Below are 16,263 nucleotides of genomic sequence, written 5' to 3'. Positions count from 1 at the left end.
TTTAAAAAGAGCTCAATAAATGTTTTGTAAAATTAAAATTGAGTCTTACCAATGATTTCTTCATATCTTCAATTTACAGTTATTGATTTTGGATATTACTTTATTTATTATTTTAAATTTTCAATTGATTCAATTTGTGTAAAATCAACAATGCACTGCTTGGCGTAGTTGAACGTAAGGACAGCTGGACTTTAAGAGGATAGTGGTCTGGAATTGTTGTGCCAGAGTGTTAGAGACGTCGTTAAACCGTGATAATAACGACATCGTGTAATAATATAATAATGTTATAATAATAAATAGTTTATGTATTTAAAGATGATGTTAAAATATAATGAAATTAATAATGTTTATTGAGTTCTTGTTTGCGCTTAAATACATTGTGTTCATTGATCGGTTAGCAGTAGTCGGTTGACTGATATCTTGGAACTACGATTCCAACACTGCCCTTCTTCTTCGAGGCAGCAGCCTGACAGGATTAAAAACTTATACGCGGCTTTGCATAAGAAAACCTTATCAGGACTTACGCGAGAGACGGGTGCCGACTCATCCGTCTGTAGAATCTGGAACTGAATGAGCAGAGCTAAACTTAGTCGCCAGAGTATTACCAGGTAACGGTACCCAAGCGAGAGCTCTTCCAACCTTAACCAAATATTCGACACGAGCTAATTTGGAAGTACCAAGAGTGAACTTGCGCTTGGCGAGGATGGCAACAATATCCTTTCTCCACTTGGTGTATGCTAGAACCTTTACATCATCTGCAATAATAATAGAAGGAGTGTTTGGTATGAAGTCGTCGCTGTTGATGTATGATATAATGTTTTTTGTCGCTATTATTTCTGATTTGTTAAGATTGCATTTTAAATTATGATCGAATTTGTCCACTTCGTTACGTAGTTCGTTAAAATTATTTTCGACATTTCGCAAAATTGATTTTGATAAATTATTTGATAAAGTTCCACGTGCGGTGATGTTTTGATGAAATTTTGAATCATTCGAAATAAATTTAAAATAATCGATATTTAAATTATTATTATTATTATTGTTATTATTATTAGAGTTATTAGAGTTATTATTATTATTAATAAGTAAGTTATCGCTATCATCGTCATCGACATCCATGTCGTCGTTATTGTTATTGTTATTGTAGTTGTTATTGTTATTATTTTCATTATCATCGTAGTCGCTATCATCATCGTCATTTAATTCATTATCCTCCATGTCATCCTTGTCAACACTACGTTCGACATTTATGTCTACTCTACTTTCGACATTTTTCAGCCCCCTCCGTGTGTGACGGCGTATAGGCCTCGGACTATCGTCATAGTCGTCTGAACTATCGCCAACGGTACTACCCCGATCGGTCTCCGCCGTAGCACCGTTTTCGACTAATAAGTCGTCGACATCATTAATTAAATTATCGTTCATCTTTGGATCGTATAACATTATGTGTTTCGAATTAAACTTCTTCTTCTTTGTGCTTATTCCATCTTTTCCAATCACATCTATGAATATATTATTATAATTATCGACTTCCACTACTTTTCGCGGTCCTTCATACCTCACATCCAATTTCTTTTTCTTACCATCTCTATTATTATTGTAGAAAACGTAATCACCTACCTTGATTTGGTTTTCTTTTTTACCTTTGTTCCATGTAAATCTCATTTCTTGATTTCCAATACAGATGTTTCGTTTGACTAACTTAATGATTGCTTTCCTTTCCTTAATAGATTCGATGATTTGCTTATCAGTGACGTCGACCAGAGCATCCGATTCTTTGACGAGGTTGAGTGGTGTTAACGGATTGTGCCCCAAATAGATCTTGAACGGTGTGTACTCGGTAGTAGAATGAACAGTAGAATTCAATGAAAACTCGACAGTATCGATGTGCTTAGACCAGGAACCAGTAGTATTGTGGAGACGGTCATCAACCATAAGCTTTCTAGTTGCATTCTTGACTGCACGAATGATTCTTTCAGCTTGTCCGTTGGCTTGTTGATTGGATACGGCCGATGTGGAGTGGTGAATACCGTACGCTTTCGTCAACTGCTTGAATAACTTAGAGGTCAATTTAGAATCGTTATCAGAAACAATTTCAATCGGGATACCATGGAGTTTAAAGATCTCTTTATGAAACAGATCAATCACCTCTTTACTGGTATAGTCCGAACCTAAAGGAATCAGTCTGGTCATTTTAGATAAGGCATCGACGACGACCATTATAGCGTCAACCTTCCTACCCATGTACTCCTCGACTGGTAGATTTGGGATGAAGTCGATGTTAATACGTTGGAAGCATTTGACTGGAATGGGCAATGGAATCAGGTGGCCAATTCTTTTTCGTGCATGGTCGCTGGCACGTCGACAGACGATACAGTCATCACAGTACTTCCTGATATCTGCCGCCATGTTCGGCCATACGTATAGTTCGGATATAGAATGGAGAGTTTTGGAGGCCGACCTATGACAACCGAATTCAGAATCGTGGGCTTGATATAGTAAATTATTGACTATTGACATGACTCTAGGTACTATAATCTTACCGTCGTGGGTGTATCGGAGACCGTTGATTGTCGTGTAATCAGTGATTCTGTTACTAAGATTGGAGTTGTCCTCTATGCGGTAACCGTCGATGATGTCATTGGCGATCGTTGGATGACTAAGTGATACGGATACATTGAATGTGTACCTAGACAAACCATCGGCGATCGTATTGTCCTTTCCTTTGATGAATTTGATCTTTGGTTGGTAAAGATTAATGTGTGCGATCCAGCGATTAATAGTTTGGTTGATACCGATCTTGTTGGCCTCGTTGATGTAGGTGATGTTCTTATGGTCAGTACGAATCTCGATATCTCTGCCGAAGATGTGATAGTAGTTGGCTTTCAACGCAGTAACGATGGCTAATAGTTCCTTTTCCAGTGTTGAATAACGTGTTTCCGAATCTTTCAATTTCTTGGAACCATAGCAGATTACATTCTCTTTACCGTCTACCAATTGAAACAATCGATATCCGGTACCGACATCGGAAGCGTCGCATTCAAATATAAACGGAAGATCGTAATTTGGTGGGAACAACGATGGCTTCTCTTTAATTGCTGATTTGATAGTATCGAATGCAAGTTGGCAATCATCAGACCAGTGGAATGGAGCGAACTTTCTAAGCAGGAAAGTGAGTGGTGCTTGGACAGTGGCTAACCTCGGAATGAATCTATTGTAGTAGTTAACAAGACCGAGGAAACTACGTAGCTCGTCTTTGTTGTTCGGCTCTTTCCAAGCGATGATAGAATCGATCTTGTCCTGCAGTGGGTCTATTTTGCCATTACCAACCATGTGACCAAGGTAGTCGACAGATCGAACCAAGAATGTGCATTTTGATAAGTTGACATGTAAGTTGTTCTTTCTAAGTATTGTGAATACATGCTTGATACCATCGATGTGTTCGGTAATAGAAGAATTATTGGTCATAATTAATAAATCGTCTAAGTATACTAATAATAATTTTTGAAATACTTCCAATTTAAATACAGAATCCATGAAAGACTGGAAGACCGCTGGTGCATTTGATAATCCGAATGGTATAACCGTGTATTTGAATGAACCAAATGGACAACGAAAAGTGGTCTTGTCAGCGTCTTGTAGGTTCATGCGAAGTTGGTGGTAACCATGTAGCAAGTCCAACTTGCTTAGCCAGTGAGCAGCCTTGGTACGGTCGAGCAGTTCGTTGATACGTGGAAGCGGATAAGAGTTCTTGACGGTAGACTTATTGAGTTGGCGGTAGTCGACACACATACGCCAGTTACCAGTTTTCTTCTTAACGAACAATACTGGAGCGCCGTATTCAGCGTTAGATGGAACGATGAAACCTTTATGTAGCAAGTCCTTGATTTGGTTGTGTAGTTCCTCTAACAGTGATTGCGGAACAGGGAACATCCTCTGTTTCTGGACAGGTGCGTTTAAGTTGATCTTCATATCCACATCCTCTCGGAATGGTGGTGGTGAAGTCATTGGAGATACCACATCCTGGAAATCGCTTTTCAACATGTTAATGATGTCCTCTCGAACACCATCAAGACCATCTGCCGAAGTAGCGGTGGCGTTCGCAGTAAGAGTAGTGGCTGTCGGCAGTGGAGTCTTCACGTCATCAGGGTCAATCCATACCAAGTAACTATCAGCAATATCAGCGGTGTTAATATGCTCGATGCCAGCGTTAGTTGGATTACTTGGATTAAGGGTGGCCATGGTCATAGGAGAGTACCCAAACTTATTGAAATTCCCAAAATGGAAATTTTCAAAATCAGTTTTTAATTTTTCCTTGGTGACGTGGATTTGGTGACAAATTTTTGTAATTTCGTGCAAAATGTCACATTTCTGAGTTGACGCAAATAAACATTTCAAAGCAGATTTCCTTTTACGTCCAGATACATGAAAATCGATGTTGTTGCGAAGCGCACTATGATTAGTGGTACCTCTTCTGAATGTTTTAACTATATTATTAGAAATAGTGAGTGTATTATCGACAATTCTAAAATCTAGTTTGGCTAGTGAATCTACACCGATGATACATACTTTAGGGTCCACATCCGCAATGATAAAATCCATTGGAATATGGACACGGTGACCTTTAACGGTGGTGAAACCTACAAGCAATGAGACCATACCATCTGCACGTGTGGGGGTACCATTGACACCACATATATTAATGCATGCAGGAGTGAGGGGTGTGGCCAACTTAAGATTATTCCAAACGGTTCTAGAAAGTAGATTAATCTCAGAACCAGTGTCAAGCTTAGCGTCTTTGGTAATTCCATTGACAAAAATAGGAACGTATGGTAAAGAAGACGTATCGACAGAGCCGACCATTTTATTTATGTACGGGTTTTTATCACCAGAACTAGGGCGATCTGAGTGTTTGGGTCTGTCAGAGCGACTATCTGAACGACGATCTGAATGTCTGAATCTATCACGTTTATCGCGGTGATATGGGCCACGAGGCTTGCGACATTCAAAAGATTTGTGACCAGGGAGACCACAATTGAAACACTTAAAGCTGGGCTTAGAAACGTGATGTGTGGTTTGACCAACCGACTTGTTAGCAAAACCAGGGAAGTGCTTGTCAATCCAACCACATGGATCAGCAACGTCAAGTTTCTCGAGATGGGATTGGTTCACGTTCTTAGCTGAATAATGGAATGCGAACAACTCCTCAGCTTTGCGAAGGCATTGTGAGAGATCGGTAAACTCACTCAAACGGGTACGGATCTCGCCCAGGTTGATGAATGCAGCTTTATACATGCGGACGTTGATGGCTTCACCCATATTCATAATTCTGGCAAGGCGGTTGAAAGACATGTTGAAGCTGGTGATTGACCATTTTGGATCGTATACTACTTGGTGTGAAAACTTGGCATATAGTGAGTCAGCATCAATCTTACAACCGAAAACTTTTACTAGAGCAGCGGACAACTCGGCGAAATCCTTGTAAGGGATTCTGTTGGCAAAGAAAAAGCTAAAGGCGTCAGGTGTCAGCCATACCTCGGTAAAGTTGAAACGGTGCTCCTCCGGAACCAGATTATAGATCGCATCTATCCATGAGTAGATGTCATCACCTAATTTAAACTTCTGGATCGAGCCAATCACTACCTTATTCGAGTTCAGCCACGTGTTGAAACTTGATGAATTTGGATCGGCCGCAAAAGTAGCAGTGGTCCAATCGTAAGCTTGCTTTACGGAGATGGAATACATGGATAACACTTTGACAAAGAAATCGCAAAAGCTCTTATGAGTCGATCTTAAAGGGTCATTCCTGCAAAGGAAATCGTTAACTGTCATCATAGCACTAGCGTGATTGCGAGGCACTGTTCGTTTGGTTAAACCGGCAGGGGTGGTGGGCTTAGTAGGGGTCCGTTTAAAATATGGCGTAAAAGGAAAAGACTCTTCTGAGTCCACCATGTTAGAGACGTCGTTAAACCGTGATAATAACGACATCGTGTAATAATATAATAATGTTATAATAATAAATAGTTTATGTATTTAAAGATGATGTTAAAATATAATGAAATTAATAATGTTTATTGAGTTCTTGTTTGCGCTTAAATACATTGTGTTCATTGATCGGTTAGCAGTAGTCGGTTGACTGATATCTTGGAACTACGATTCCAACACAGAGACTAGTGACAGAGGTGCCAGCGGCAACCATAGATAGGTTAACAATATTCTATCCAATCTTTTAGGGGATATTGGTAGGTGGTAGAGTGCCAATTCATTTTCACAAGTGAACTCTTTAAAAAAAAAAAATATCTTTTTATTGCCTATAATGAGCACTAAATGCCAAAAATTTGCATTCACATATTTATGATTTGGGTTGATGTCAACGCTCATCAATATTTATAGGACCAATCAAAGCTATTAGTCACTATTTTTTTTTAAAAACTCCTTTGATATTGAATTCAGATGTGATCAATTTAAATCAAGTTTAACATTGATATTACCTGTTCTTTTGAAATCGATATCTTTTTGTTCAGAGTTCAATATAAAGAGGTAAAGATTTATGATAATGATTATCTCTAATTTCTTTTATGGTATAATTATAACTATCTCAATATAAATATAACATCAGTTACAAAGTTAGATACAAATACTTAGTTGCACTATCATCGAAGTAGAGATGTAATGTAAGCATACAGCGGCAGCTTTGTGATCATGGTACTTCTAGAAATCCAATACTGTGTGCTCTCGAAAGAGCACTTGGGTATACGAACAGTGATTGTTACTCCTTTCCTCTTGCCGGATCCACTCTCTCTTTCTGAAATGAAGTTTCTTAAAATCCGAAAGGAAACTCAGCAATTCAACAAAAGAACTGGCGTCAGTACATGCAGCACCTCTGTAGTGCAGACGAATGTTGGCATAGTCTGAGTATGCCAACACACACCTCCTCCACGAGGATATCACGTAGCTGTACAAAGTTCGACATCATCAAAATGCAAATAGATATGATAAACAAGATAAGACTACCGAGATTCAGCGGTACTGTAAAATCTAGATGATTAAACAGAGAACGAGAATATAACTGGAATATTGATTGAATATGTATTTGACATATTTGAATTCATATCTTTAAATTTCAATAGAATAAATAATAAATAAGCATTAATTATATCCTGATTTTAATCGAAGTGATCTTTTTTATTTAAAATGTTCTTCTAGTTTTAAATGTAGATCGATGATGTATTCTTCTTTGATTTGATTGTTTTGAGAATCCAAAAAGCCTCTGATATTGGATAAATTGTGTGTTGAATATGAATGTCTAACTATTAAAATCTGCACTCTTGATTAAAATAGAAGATTTAAAGCAAATTTAGAATGAGTCAATATCTATTCTTTGTCCTCCAATAAATAGGTTTTCAATATGTTGTGGTAGATCTTTTCTATCGATGTGGTTCGTCATTGATAAAGATTTCAGTGATTCAGGTAAGACATCGACTGATAATTTTTGATTGAATCCATCTCCAAACACCAATGATTTCAGTGATTCAGGTAAGACATCGACTGATAATATTTGATTGAATCTATTTCCAAATGATAATAATTCAAGTGATTTAGGTAAAACACCGACTGATAATATTTGATTGAATCTATTTCCAAACACCAATGATTCAAGTGATTCAGGTAACACACCAACTGATAATATTTGATTGAATTCATTTCCAAACACCAATTCTTTCAGTGATTTAGGTAACACAGCAACTGATAATATTTGATTGAAGGAATATCCAAATACCAATGATTCAAGTGATTCAGGTAACACATCAACTGATAATATTTGATTGAATCCATATCCAAACACCAATGATTCAAGTGATTTAGGTAACACACCAACTGATAATATTTGATTGAATCCATTTCCAAACACCAATGATTCAAGTGATTTAGGTAACACACCAATTGATAACTTTTGATTGAATCTATCTCCAAACACCAATGATTCAAGTGATTCAGGTAACACACCAACTGATAATATTTGATTGAATCTATCTCCAAACACCAATGATTCAAGTGATTCAGGTAACACACCAACTGATAATATTTGATTAAATTCATCTCTAAACTCCAATGATTCAAGTGATTCAGGTAATACACCAACTGATAATATTTGATTGAATTCATTTCCAAACTTCAATGATTTCAGTGATTTAGGTAACACACCAACTGATAATATTTGATTGAATGAATATCCAAACTTCAATGATTCAAGTGATTTAGGTAACACACCAATTGATAATATTTGATTGAATCTATCTCTAAACACCAAAGATTCAAGTGATTGAGGTAACACACCGACTGATAATATTTGATTGAATTCATTTCCAAACTCCAATGATTTCAGTGATTGAGGTAACACATCGGCTGATAATATTTGATTGAATCTATATCCAAACACCAATGATTCAAGTGATTTAGGTAACACACCAACTGATAATATTTGATTGAATTCATTTCCAAACACCAATGATTTCAGTGATTCAGGTAACACACCGACTGATAATATTTGATTGAATCTATCTCCAAACACCAATGATTCAAGTGATTCAGGTAACACACCAACTGATAATATTTGATTGAATCCATTTCCAAACTCCAATGATTTCAGTGATTTAGGCAACACACCAACTGATAATATTTGATTGAAATATCCAAATACCAATGATTTCAGTGATTTAGGTAACACACCAACTGATAATATTTGATTGAATGAATATCCAAACACCAAAGATTCAAATGATTCAGGTAACAAACCTACTGATAATATTTGATTGAATGAATATCCAAACACCAATGATTTCAGTGATTTAGGTAACACACCAACTGATAATATTTGATTGAAATCATTTCCAAAATTGATCTCAGTGACATTGACGGAGGTATTATGAAATGGAGTATTTAAATTGAATGTAATTATCTGATTATTGGTTACAGTTTCAATATATTGGTTTAATAATTGATTCAATGATTCTCTATTCTTTGGACTCTGATCCAACAATCGATGAATAAATTCAATCAATTGTTTTGAATATCTGAATTCTGAAATCTTAATTTCACGTTTGGTTTGGAATAGTTGATGATTATTTCGATCATCTTGATGACTGATCAATTTAAATATTCAAAAATACAGAGTTAATATCTGATTGATAATAATATTTTAAAAATGATTATTCGAGTATTTACCAACATAATAATTTGAGAATTGTTGATCCAATTGAAAAGATGTCACATGATTGTGCATATTGTCTGTTCATTGCTTCCTAATCGTATGATTATATTAAATTAAGTTTTTTATAAATGTAAATAACAATCAGTTAAATAAATAAAATTTACTTACTGGTGAAATATAACCAATTGTTCCACGTGTTGCATTTATGAGTGTGTTTGGGTACATTTTACAAATACTTGATTCTGATAGTTCGATATAAATACAATTTCGATTGGAATCACTTGATATCACAATAAGTGGTTCAAGAATGTGGTCTTTTGTATCTGGATATTCAATGATTGTTGATTCACCAATGAATTCACAACATCCAAAATCACCAAGAATCAAAGTACCATAAGCATCAGATTCATTAATGAATATATTTGATGGTTTAATGTCACAATGAACATTCCTTTGTTTATCAAGATCCAAAAGAATATTGAAAAGTTGTGAAATATAATTACCGATATCTGATTCTGGAAAGATTCTATTTTTAAATTCAATATAAAAGTGGTTAATTGCTTGATAAAAGTCATGTTATTTAATATTTGATATATACTGATTTATATCAGTTAAATGTTTATACTTTTGGGAAAGATCACCACCACCACAATATCCAGTGATGATATGAAAGATTTGATTGTATTTATCATGATGATAGTCAACAAGTTGAACAAATCTTCTCCAATTACCTTTGAGTAATTTCATTGCTTTGATTTCATTCTCAGCTCTTTCATAAGATTTTTGATTATCTTTAAAATTTATCTTTTTATAAACATACTTTTGAATTGATTTTGTTAGTTTTATAATTGTCAATTGTTTAATTACTTTGAAAAATGATGTCAATCGATTCAAATTGATCTTACCAATATATGATCATCAGTACCACACACTAAATATACATCATTGATAGCATTACTGTTTGGAAATCTTGATATTGAATGATATCGTTTGTTATTAATGATATGAGATTGTTTGAAATAGTCAAGGTTTTTTTTGAATAGATTGTTTTCAAAATTGATTGTGTATGATTGTGATTTGTTTAATAGCTCGACACATATCGATTTAAAATCTACTCGGTAAGAATGCATTATTATTAACTGATATTGAGTATCGACAGTATCTGGTATTACAATCTCATTATTATTTTGATTAATATTTCCAATTAATGTGATATTTGTGTGTTGTTCATTTTCTTTATCTTTCAAATGATTATAAACTAAAACTATGTATTGTTGAAAGTTATTAAGATTAATTTTCAATACATTTTTTCCATTGATTAATTTATCTGTTAGCTTGATATTATTCATTTTGAAGTATTTATAATTCATTCATTTCAAAAATAAAAATAGTCAAGTTAAACCAAAACTTTGATTTTATTTGAGAAATTATTAAAATTAAATATAATTTTTTTTTTTCCAATTTTTCATTTTCCAGAATTTGATCTGTCTCTGAGCATTATCTTTTTAAAAACGTTACTCACACCCACACTGAAATAAAAAGGGTTTTAAGTTTTAAAATGTAATTTTTTTAACAATAACTTGTAATGTGGACGATTTTTAGTTAAAAATAAATTTTAATATTAAATAAATTGACAATTTAAATTACAAATTATTATTAATTTTATTCGATTTGATCGAAAAGATCATCAACAGAATCAGATTTCGATGGTTGATTGTTGTTGATTGCAATGGTCTTGCGTTTAGAACCGAGGAATTCTTTTGATTCTTTTTCAGTGATTTCACTGTCATCACTTTCATTGTTTGTGATCAATCCGATCTGATTGTAACGATAAGTTGCCAAAAGTCATCACGATTCTTTGATTCATAATAATCACGAAGTTCACCTGAATACCAATGATTCTGATTCTTTGATAGACCCACGACAACGACACACTCCAATGCCTTCTGATAGAATTGATCTTTGAGTGAATCGTTTACCAGTTGGACAATACGTTGTTTCATTAATGATATCGCTTTGTCTACCAGATCGATATCACGTCTTGCCAACATATCTTTGAAGTTCTGCACTGGATTGATCAAACCGACTTCATTGACGTAACCAGACACCAGCTTGTCGAGTGAGTAATCTGCAAGATCGTCTGCCTTTCTCTTTTTCGATGTGTTGGCATCGTCTGTAACATAGGAATCCAAACGAATCTCTTGTTGTTGTTCGACCAACATTCCATCTTGCCATCGATATTTAGGTTCCGATTTAAAGTTGGTGGTGATTAGTTGAAAGCATAAGAAATATCTTTGATCAGTTTTTTATTTTTTATTGCTCTACTTTTGTATTTTTTATAATTAAATAATAATAATGAAATCAAAGAAAACAATCAGAAATAATATCAAATATAAATATTATTTATCTTATAGAGAAGCTGAATATCGAAAGTAAGGTGCTTGATGGGTGGTGCACTTCAAGAGTCCAGATAGTTACCTAGATGGTGCATCCATGCGTAATTCATTGCGCTACCAGCATGTAAGAAACGCCTCTTAACGTTCTCCATCAGCATTGAGCAGTTGGTTAAGACAGGCTTTTCTTTAACATAATGCTGTGAGTTAGGTGGACAGCAAGTGAACAGGATGTCATTCAGGTGTTTCTTTATCCTAATAAAGACATCCTGTGCAAACTTGTTGCGTTGACAAGTTTGGAGTAAACTCACGACGCGTTTTGACTTTAAACCATTCATTCAGTTTAACCCACCATCATGAGAGCTATTGATGATAAGATCAACAATGCACTGCTTGGCGTAGTGGACGTATGGACAGCTGTACTTTAAGAAGACCAGTGGTCTGGAATTGTTGTGCTAGAGACTTAATAGTTATGATTGCTAACGGAGATCTGACCTTTGTTTTCATAGAGGGTTTTTACATTCCGGAATATCTCAAAAAGATATACTATACATGTATTAAAGAAAAATAATAAATAGTTTATTTATAAATTTAGAATTTTAAAATTAAATGTACATCCTCTGGTTCTCTATCATATAACTCTTGATCGAGGGTATCAACTAGTTTGCAACCTTGAGCTATATAAAAGTCGACTGTATTTTTGCCTGGAATTGCAGAGATATATAAACCATTGACACCATCGATTTGTTTTGCTCGCTCAATACATTGTCGCCACAGTGACTTGCCAAAGCCTTTTCCACGTAGTTCCACACCAATGAAAAAGAACACCAAAGTCAAGATGTCATTATCTACACCGATTTTCTTGGTATCCAGAACAGCAGCACCCAAAACTCTATTTGAAACGGGATCTCGTATTACACAGAAATAACCACCGCGATCGAAACAATCTTCCAACACAGGATTATACTTTTCTGGCTCACCAGGAGGAAATCCATTGTAAACTTGATACTTTGGACATTCCACTAAAACTTTACTTCCAGCATCATCTTTACTAACTTTATATATTGATTTAATTACTTCTGATCTATCTATATCCCATAGTGATCTTATCTGATCTCTATATATTGATTCTTCTATTTTATACATGATTACTATTATTAACCCTATTACTACTAACAATATTAAATATAATGATCAAAATGTAAATCATCAATTTATAGATGACCACAACCAACCCCACCATCTTTAATTGGTTTTAAAGATGAATTACATCATCAGATACTGAGATTATTTTAAGAATGAATATATCAAAAACTAAAATTTGATCATCTTTCCCACCACAAAACTAATCACAAATTTTTCTATTTTTGTTAAAATTTGTAGATCTTAAAATATTGATTAAAAAGAAATATATAATTTGTATAACCAATTATATTATATTATACAAATAAATAATAATTTATTATTTGTTGAGTATTGTTAAAATTGTTAGTATAGTGACAGCCCTTAAGTGCCATATCTTTACATTTGAGATAGTTTATGTTGTTTCGGAATGTTTGATTTTCTGATATTTTTTGTATTAAAAACTCTACAATGCTTAAATAACCATCTCTAGAAGCCTGCATAAAGTACATGTTATAATCGGTTCCATTCTGTTGTGATTCGAAAAGATACTTTAACACATCGACTTGATTGCTTTTCACTGCTTCGAATGTTGATTTTTGTAAATATTTCTTGGCATAGTCTGCACCACAAAGTAAATTGAAAACATCTAATCTATTACTGGAGATGCTCTTTTCTATACAAGCTTGAAGTGCAGGACAATCGGTGTGTTGAATATCTCCAATGTTCTGAGTGTATAGATACTCTATCAAATCGAATCTAGCAAAGCTTGCAACTGTAGTATAGATATCTTCAAAACTCTCTTGATTCGGTTGTTTAGTGAGGTAGTAAGCGATATCTTCTACACCTGCATATTGCAATATTCCTTTGTCGATCTGATATCCTTTTTCTAGGTGACAACCATGTTCTACCAACCATTCTGTTATCTTGTGGGAATAGGAAAGGTTGATGATAATTGGTGCGTTATCACTTGCAAGCCATTGCTGTCCATACAGACTCCATAGATACTCTATCATCTCCTGAGCAAACCTGTAGTCTTGCATGTGTAGGACAAGACCAAGTAATCGATGAGAAACATTGGCAAATCGGTTGGCGAGTTGCTCTCTCAAAGAGATAACGCATAAACTCTATATTCCTATAGTTAATAGCATAGATTAAGATCTGTTCATTATACTCCATCGACATATTACAATGTTCCACCAAGTAACGGACAATCTCGAATTTACCAGCTTTAATAGCATTGTATAGCGATTCTACAGTGCATCCTTCACTTCTATTCTCATTGAGAAACTTGACTATTTCCAAGCTATTTTCTGCAGCTTTGTCAATGGCACTAGTTGTACAAAACTTTTTGTTCCCCATATCGACATGTTCAGTGTTGTTGTGCAGCCACTCCACTCCAAGAAGACTATTCTTCGCGATGAAATCCATGCTAGCCGATATCTTGTAGTTGTGTTTCTTTCACAAGATAGTGTAAACACTTTGTACAATAGTAAATCAATGCAAGGTTTGCTAGTTCCGGTGCCTTTGGAATCTTTAGATCTTCAAACAAATATCTGAGTGTATCGACTTGGTCATTGAGAATTGCTGTCTCCACAAGAGTACTACCATGCTGCTGCATCAATTCATTGTCGTCGACTTTAAGGAATTTCAGTAGGTTGAAATCCAAAGCAGTGACAGCTGCACTTATTGCACTATCGAAATCGATGACATATTCTCTCTCCTGCACGAGATAGTCAACCAAGTCATGATGCTTTTTGTTGATTGCACCCGATAGCTCTATACCATTGAATAGATACCTTATGATACGTTTGTTTCCGGTTGCTGTAGTTTTCGTGGGTCGTCAATTAAGTGTTTTTACATATTAACGCAGAAGGAGTTGTGCCAGCATTTTTTTTTTTTCAATATTTAAATCGATCGATATATTTTAATATGAAAAACAAAAAATTGCAAAAAAAAATGTGAAAAATGGATTTCATGAGGAGGGCTTTCTGCAGCAAGTTCGAAAACCACTCAACTGATGGTAGCTTAACAAAAAACACATGGATTACCTGCCAATTTACAAACAAACTTGCCAAATGTTACTTACAATGATGATTGTACTGATACTATACCACATGAAAAACAATGCTCATCTAACCAAGTTTTAGAAATTTATACATCTGATGGTAATAATTCAACAAGTTCATTTTCAAAAAATTCTGCCAATAAACGTAAACTTTTAATACAATCTATCACTTTTTGATATTTATTTGTTTGATTTTTTTTTCTTTTTTGTTCTTGGGAGTCCCCTAGAATTAGTGAATATCACACTTTTTTTTTCCAATTTTTTTTCATGACAACGAAGTGCAACAACACACTCCAATGCCCCTGATCTTTGAGTGAATCGTTTACCAGTTGAACAATACGTTGTTTCATTAATGATATCGCGACAATAATGCTTGTTTGGTTTCATGATCTCTGTCAATCCTTTATTATGACAAAAGTCAAATAAAAGATGATTTATATTTTATCTTATTTTCATCTCTAAAGTCTAAAGAAACGATAGAATAATAAATAGATTATTATAATATTTATTATTAGTATAATAATAAAGTAAACTAACAATCAAAATTACTTTTTTATTTTTCGAAAGATTTTATTGAAAAAGTTATAACGTTACCTCTTTTTATTTGATCTTGATTAGTTGCAAATCAAAATCACCAGAAATATCTTTGATCTGTTTTTTATTTTTTATTGTTCTACTTTTGTATTTTTTATAATTAAATAATAATAATGAAATCAAAGAAAACAATCAGAAACGATATCCAATCTATTTTAATTGATAAAATCAGGTAGTGCATCACATTAATATATTATATTCAACCAAAAAGTTTACAAACAAAAATAGGTGATCAAGTAATGAATATTAAATTAACTTTGAAGTATAAAAGAATGAATATCATACTTTCTTATTAAATATTAAATAACAAATCAGATTTAGTGGCCACTTACTTGCTGTACACATCATATATCGATCCAATCATTTCTCGTTTGCCACAGTCAAACAGATTATCTCGATTCCAAAGAAACAATTAAATATCTTTTGTTCGAAAATGGTACTATCGATAGTTTAATTGATGATCGATTATGTTCATCGCTACCAATATAAATATAGATAAACTTTGTATTGAAAAGTGGAGTGATCTTACTCCAACGCAGAACATACCACTTGATGATGCCAGACTTCAAGAGCAGAGTTAAGAATCATAGACCAAGTAGAGTCGATTCCACCCAGAGGGATGGCAGTCCATTCTATCTGCAATTGACAAGAGACATCAGATCCCAAGGAAATGATCGGTTCGACAAGAGAAGATCCCGAACGTTCTGACACTATTCAGTGTATTTAACCACTTACCACTTGTTTATCCATCGATTCACCAAGTCATCAACTCTTTGATCAATTGTAAGTATATCTTGTAATTGACAGCAAGTTAATGTTAATGAGTCTACTGTTGTGGCCTATAACTAACCAGTCATCTTTTTTAAATATTGTTG

The 16,263-nt window shown here is 34.2% G+C and overlaps 4 protein-coding genes across 4 annotated transcripts; all 4 read right to left on the bottom strand.

The window, feature by feature from the left end:
- Positions 1-543: 543 nt before the first annotated feature.
- On the bottom strand, positions 544-7,112 carry PPL_12064 (LTR-retrotransposon skipper; the record flags this gene model as incomplete). Its single annotated transcript, XM_020582809.1, has 4 exons — positions 544-5,491; positions 6,212-6,281; positions 6,492-6,573; positions 7,071-7,112. The coding sequence occupies 4 exons, from the start codon at positions 7,110-7,112 to the stop codon at positions 544-546; spliced, it is 5,142 nt and encodes a 1,713-aa protein (XP_020429590.1).
- A 245-nt stretch (positions 7,113-7,357) lies between these two features.
- Positions 7,358-10,560, bottom strand: PPL_12063 (FNIP repeat-containing protein; the record flags this gene model as incomplete). The annotated part of the gene is made up of 7 exons (XM_020582808.1): positions 7,358-7,680; positions 7,942-8,142; positions 8,797-9,143; positions 9,226-9,302; positions 9,380-9,737; positions 9,810-10,015; positions 10,117-10,560. The coding sequence occupies 7 exons, from the start codon at positions 10,558-10,560 to the stop codon at positions 7,358-7,360; spliced, it is 1,956 nt and encodes a 651-aa protein (XP_020429589.1).
- A 459-nt stretch (positions 10,561-11,019) lies between these two features.
- Positions 11,020-11,433, bottom strand: PPL_12062 (uncharacterized protein; the record flags this gene model as incomplete). Its single annotated transcript, XM_020582807.1, has 1 exon — positions 11,020-11,433. One exon carries the CDS (start codon positions 11,431-11,433, stop codon positions 11,020-11,022), a length of 414 nt encoding a protein of 137 aa, XP_020429588.1.
- Positions 11,434-12,195: 762 nt separating this feature from the next.
- PPL_12061 (uncharacterized protein) lies at positions 12,196-16,245 on the bottom strand (the record flags this gene model as incomplete). Its single annotated transcript, XM_020582806.1, has 9 exons — positions 12,196-12,737; positions 13,211-13,573; positions 13,701-14,059; positions 14,208-14,550; positions 14,816-14,834; positions 14,887-14,963; positions 15,645-15,676; positions 15,918-16,098; positions 16,239-16,245. 9 exons carry the CDS (start codon positions 16,243-16,245, stop codon positions 12,196-12,198), a joined length of 1,923 nt encoding a protein of 640 aa, XP_020429587.1.
- Positions 16,246-16,263: the final 18 nt, after the last annotated feature.

The sequence above is a fragment of the Heterostelium album genome (assembly GCF_000004825.1).
Source record: "Heterostelium album PN500 unplaced genomic scaffold PPL_scaffold10, whole genome shotgun sequence".
In the NCBI taxonomy this organism is placed as follows: Eukaryota; Evosea; class Eumycetozoa; order Acytosteliales; family Acytosteliaceae; genus Heterostelium; species Heterostelium album.
This window is presented reverse-complemented; position numbering and strand designations above follow the sequence as displayed.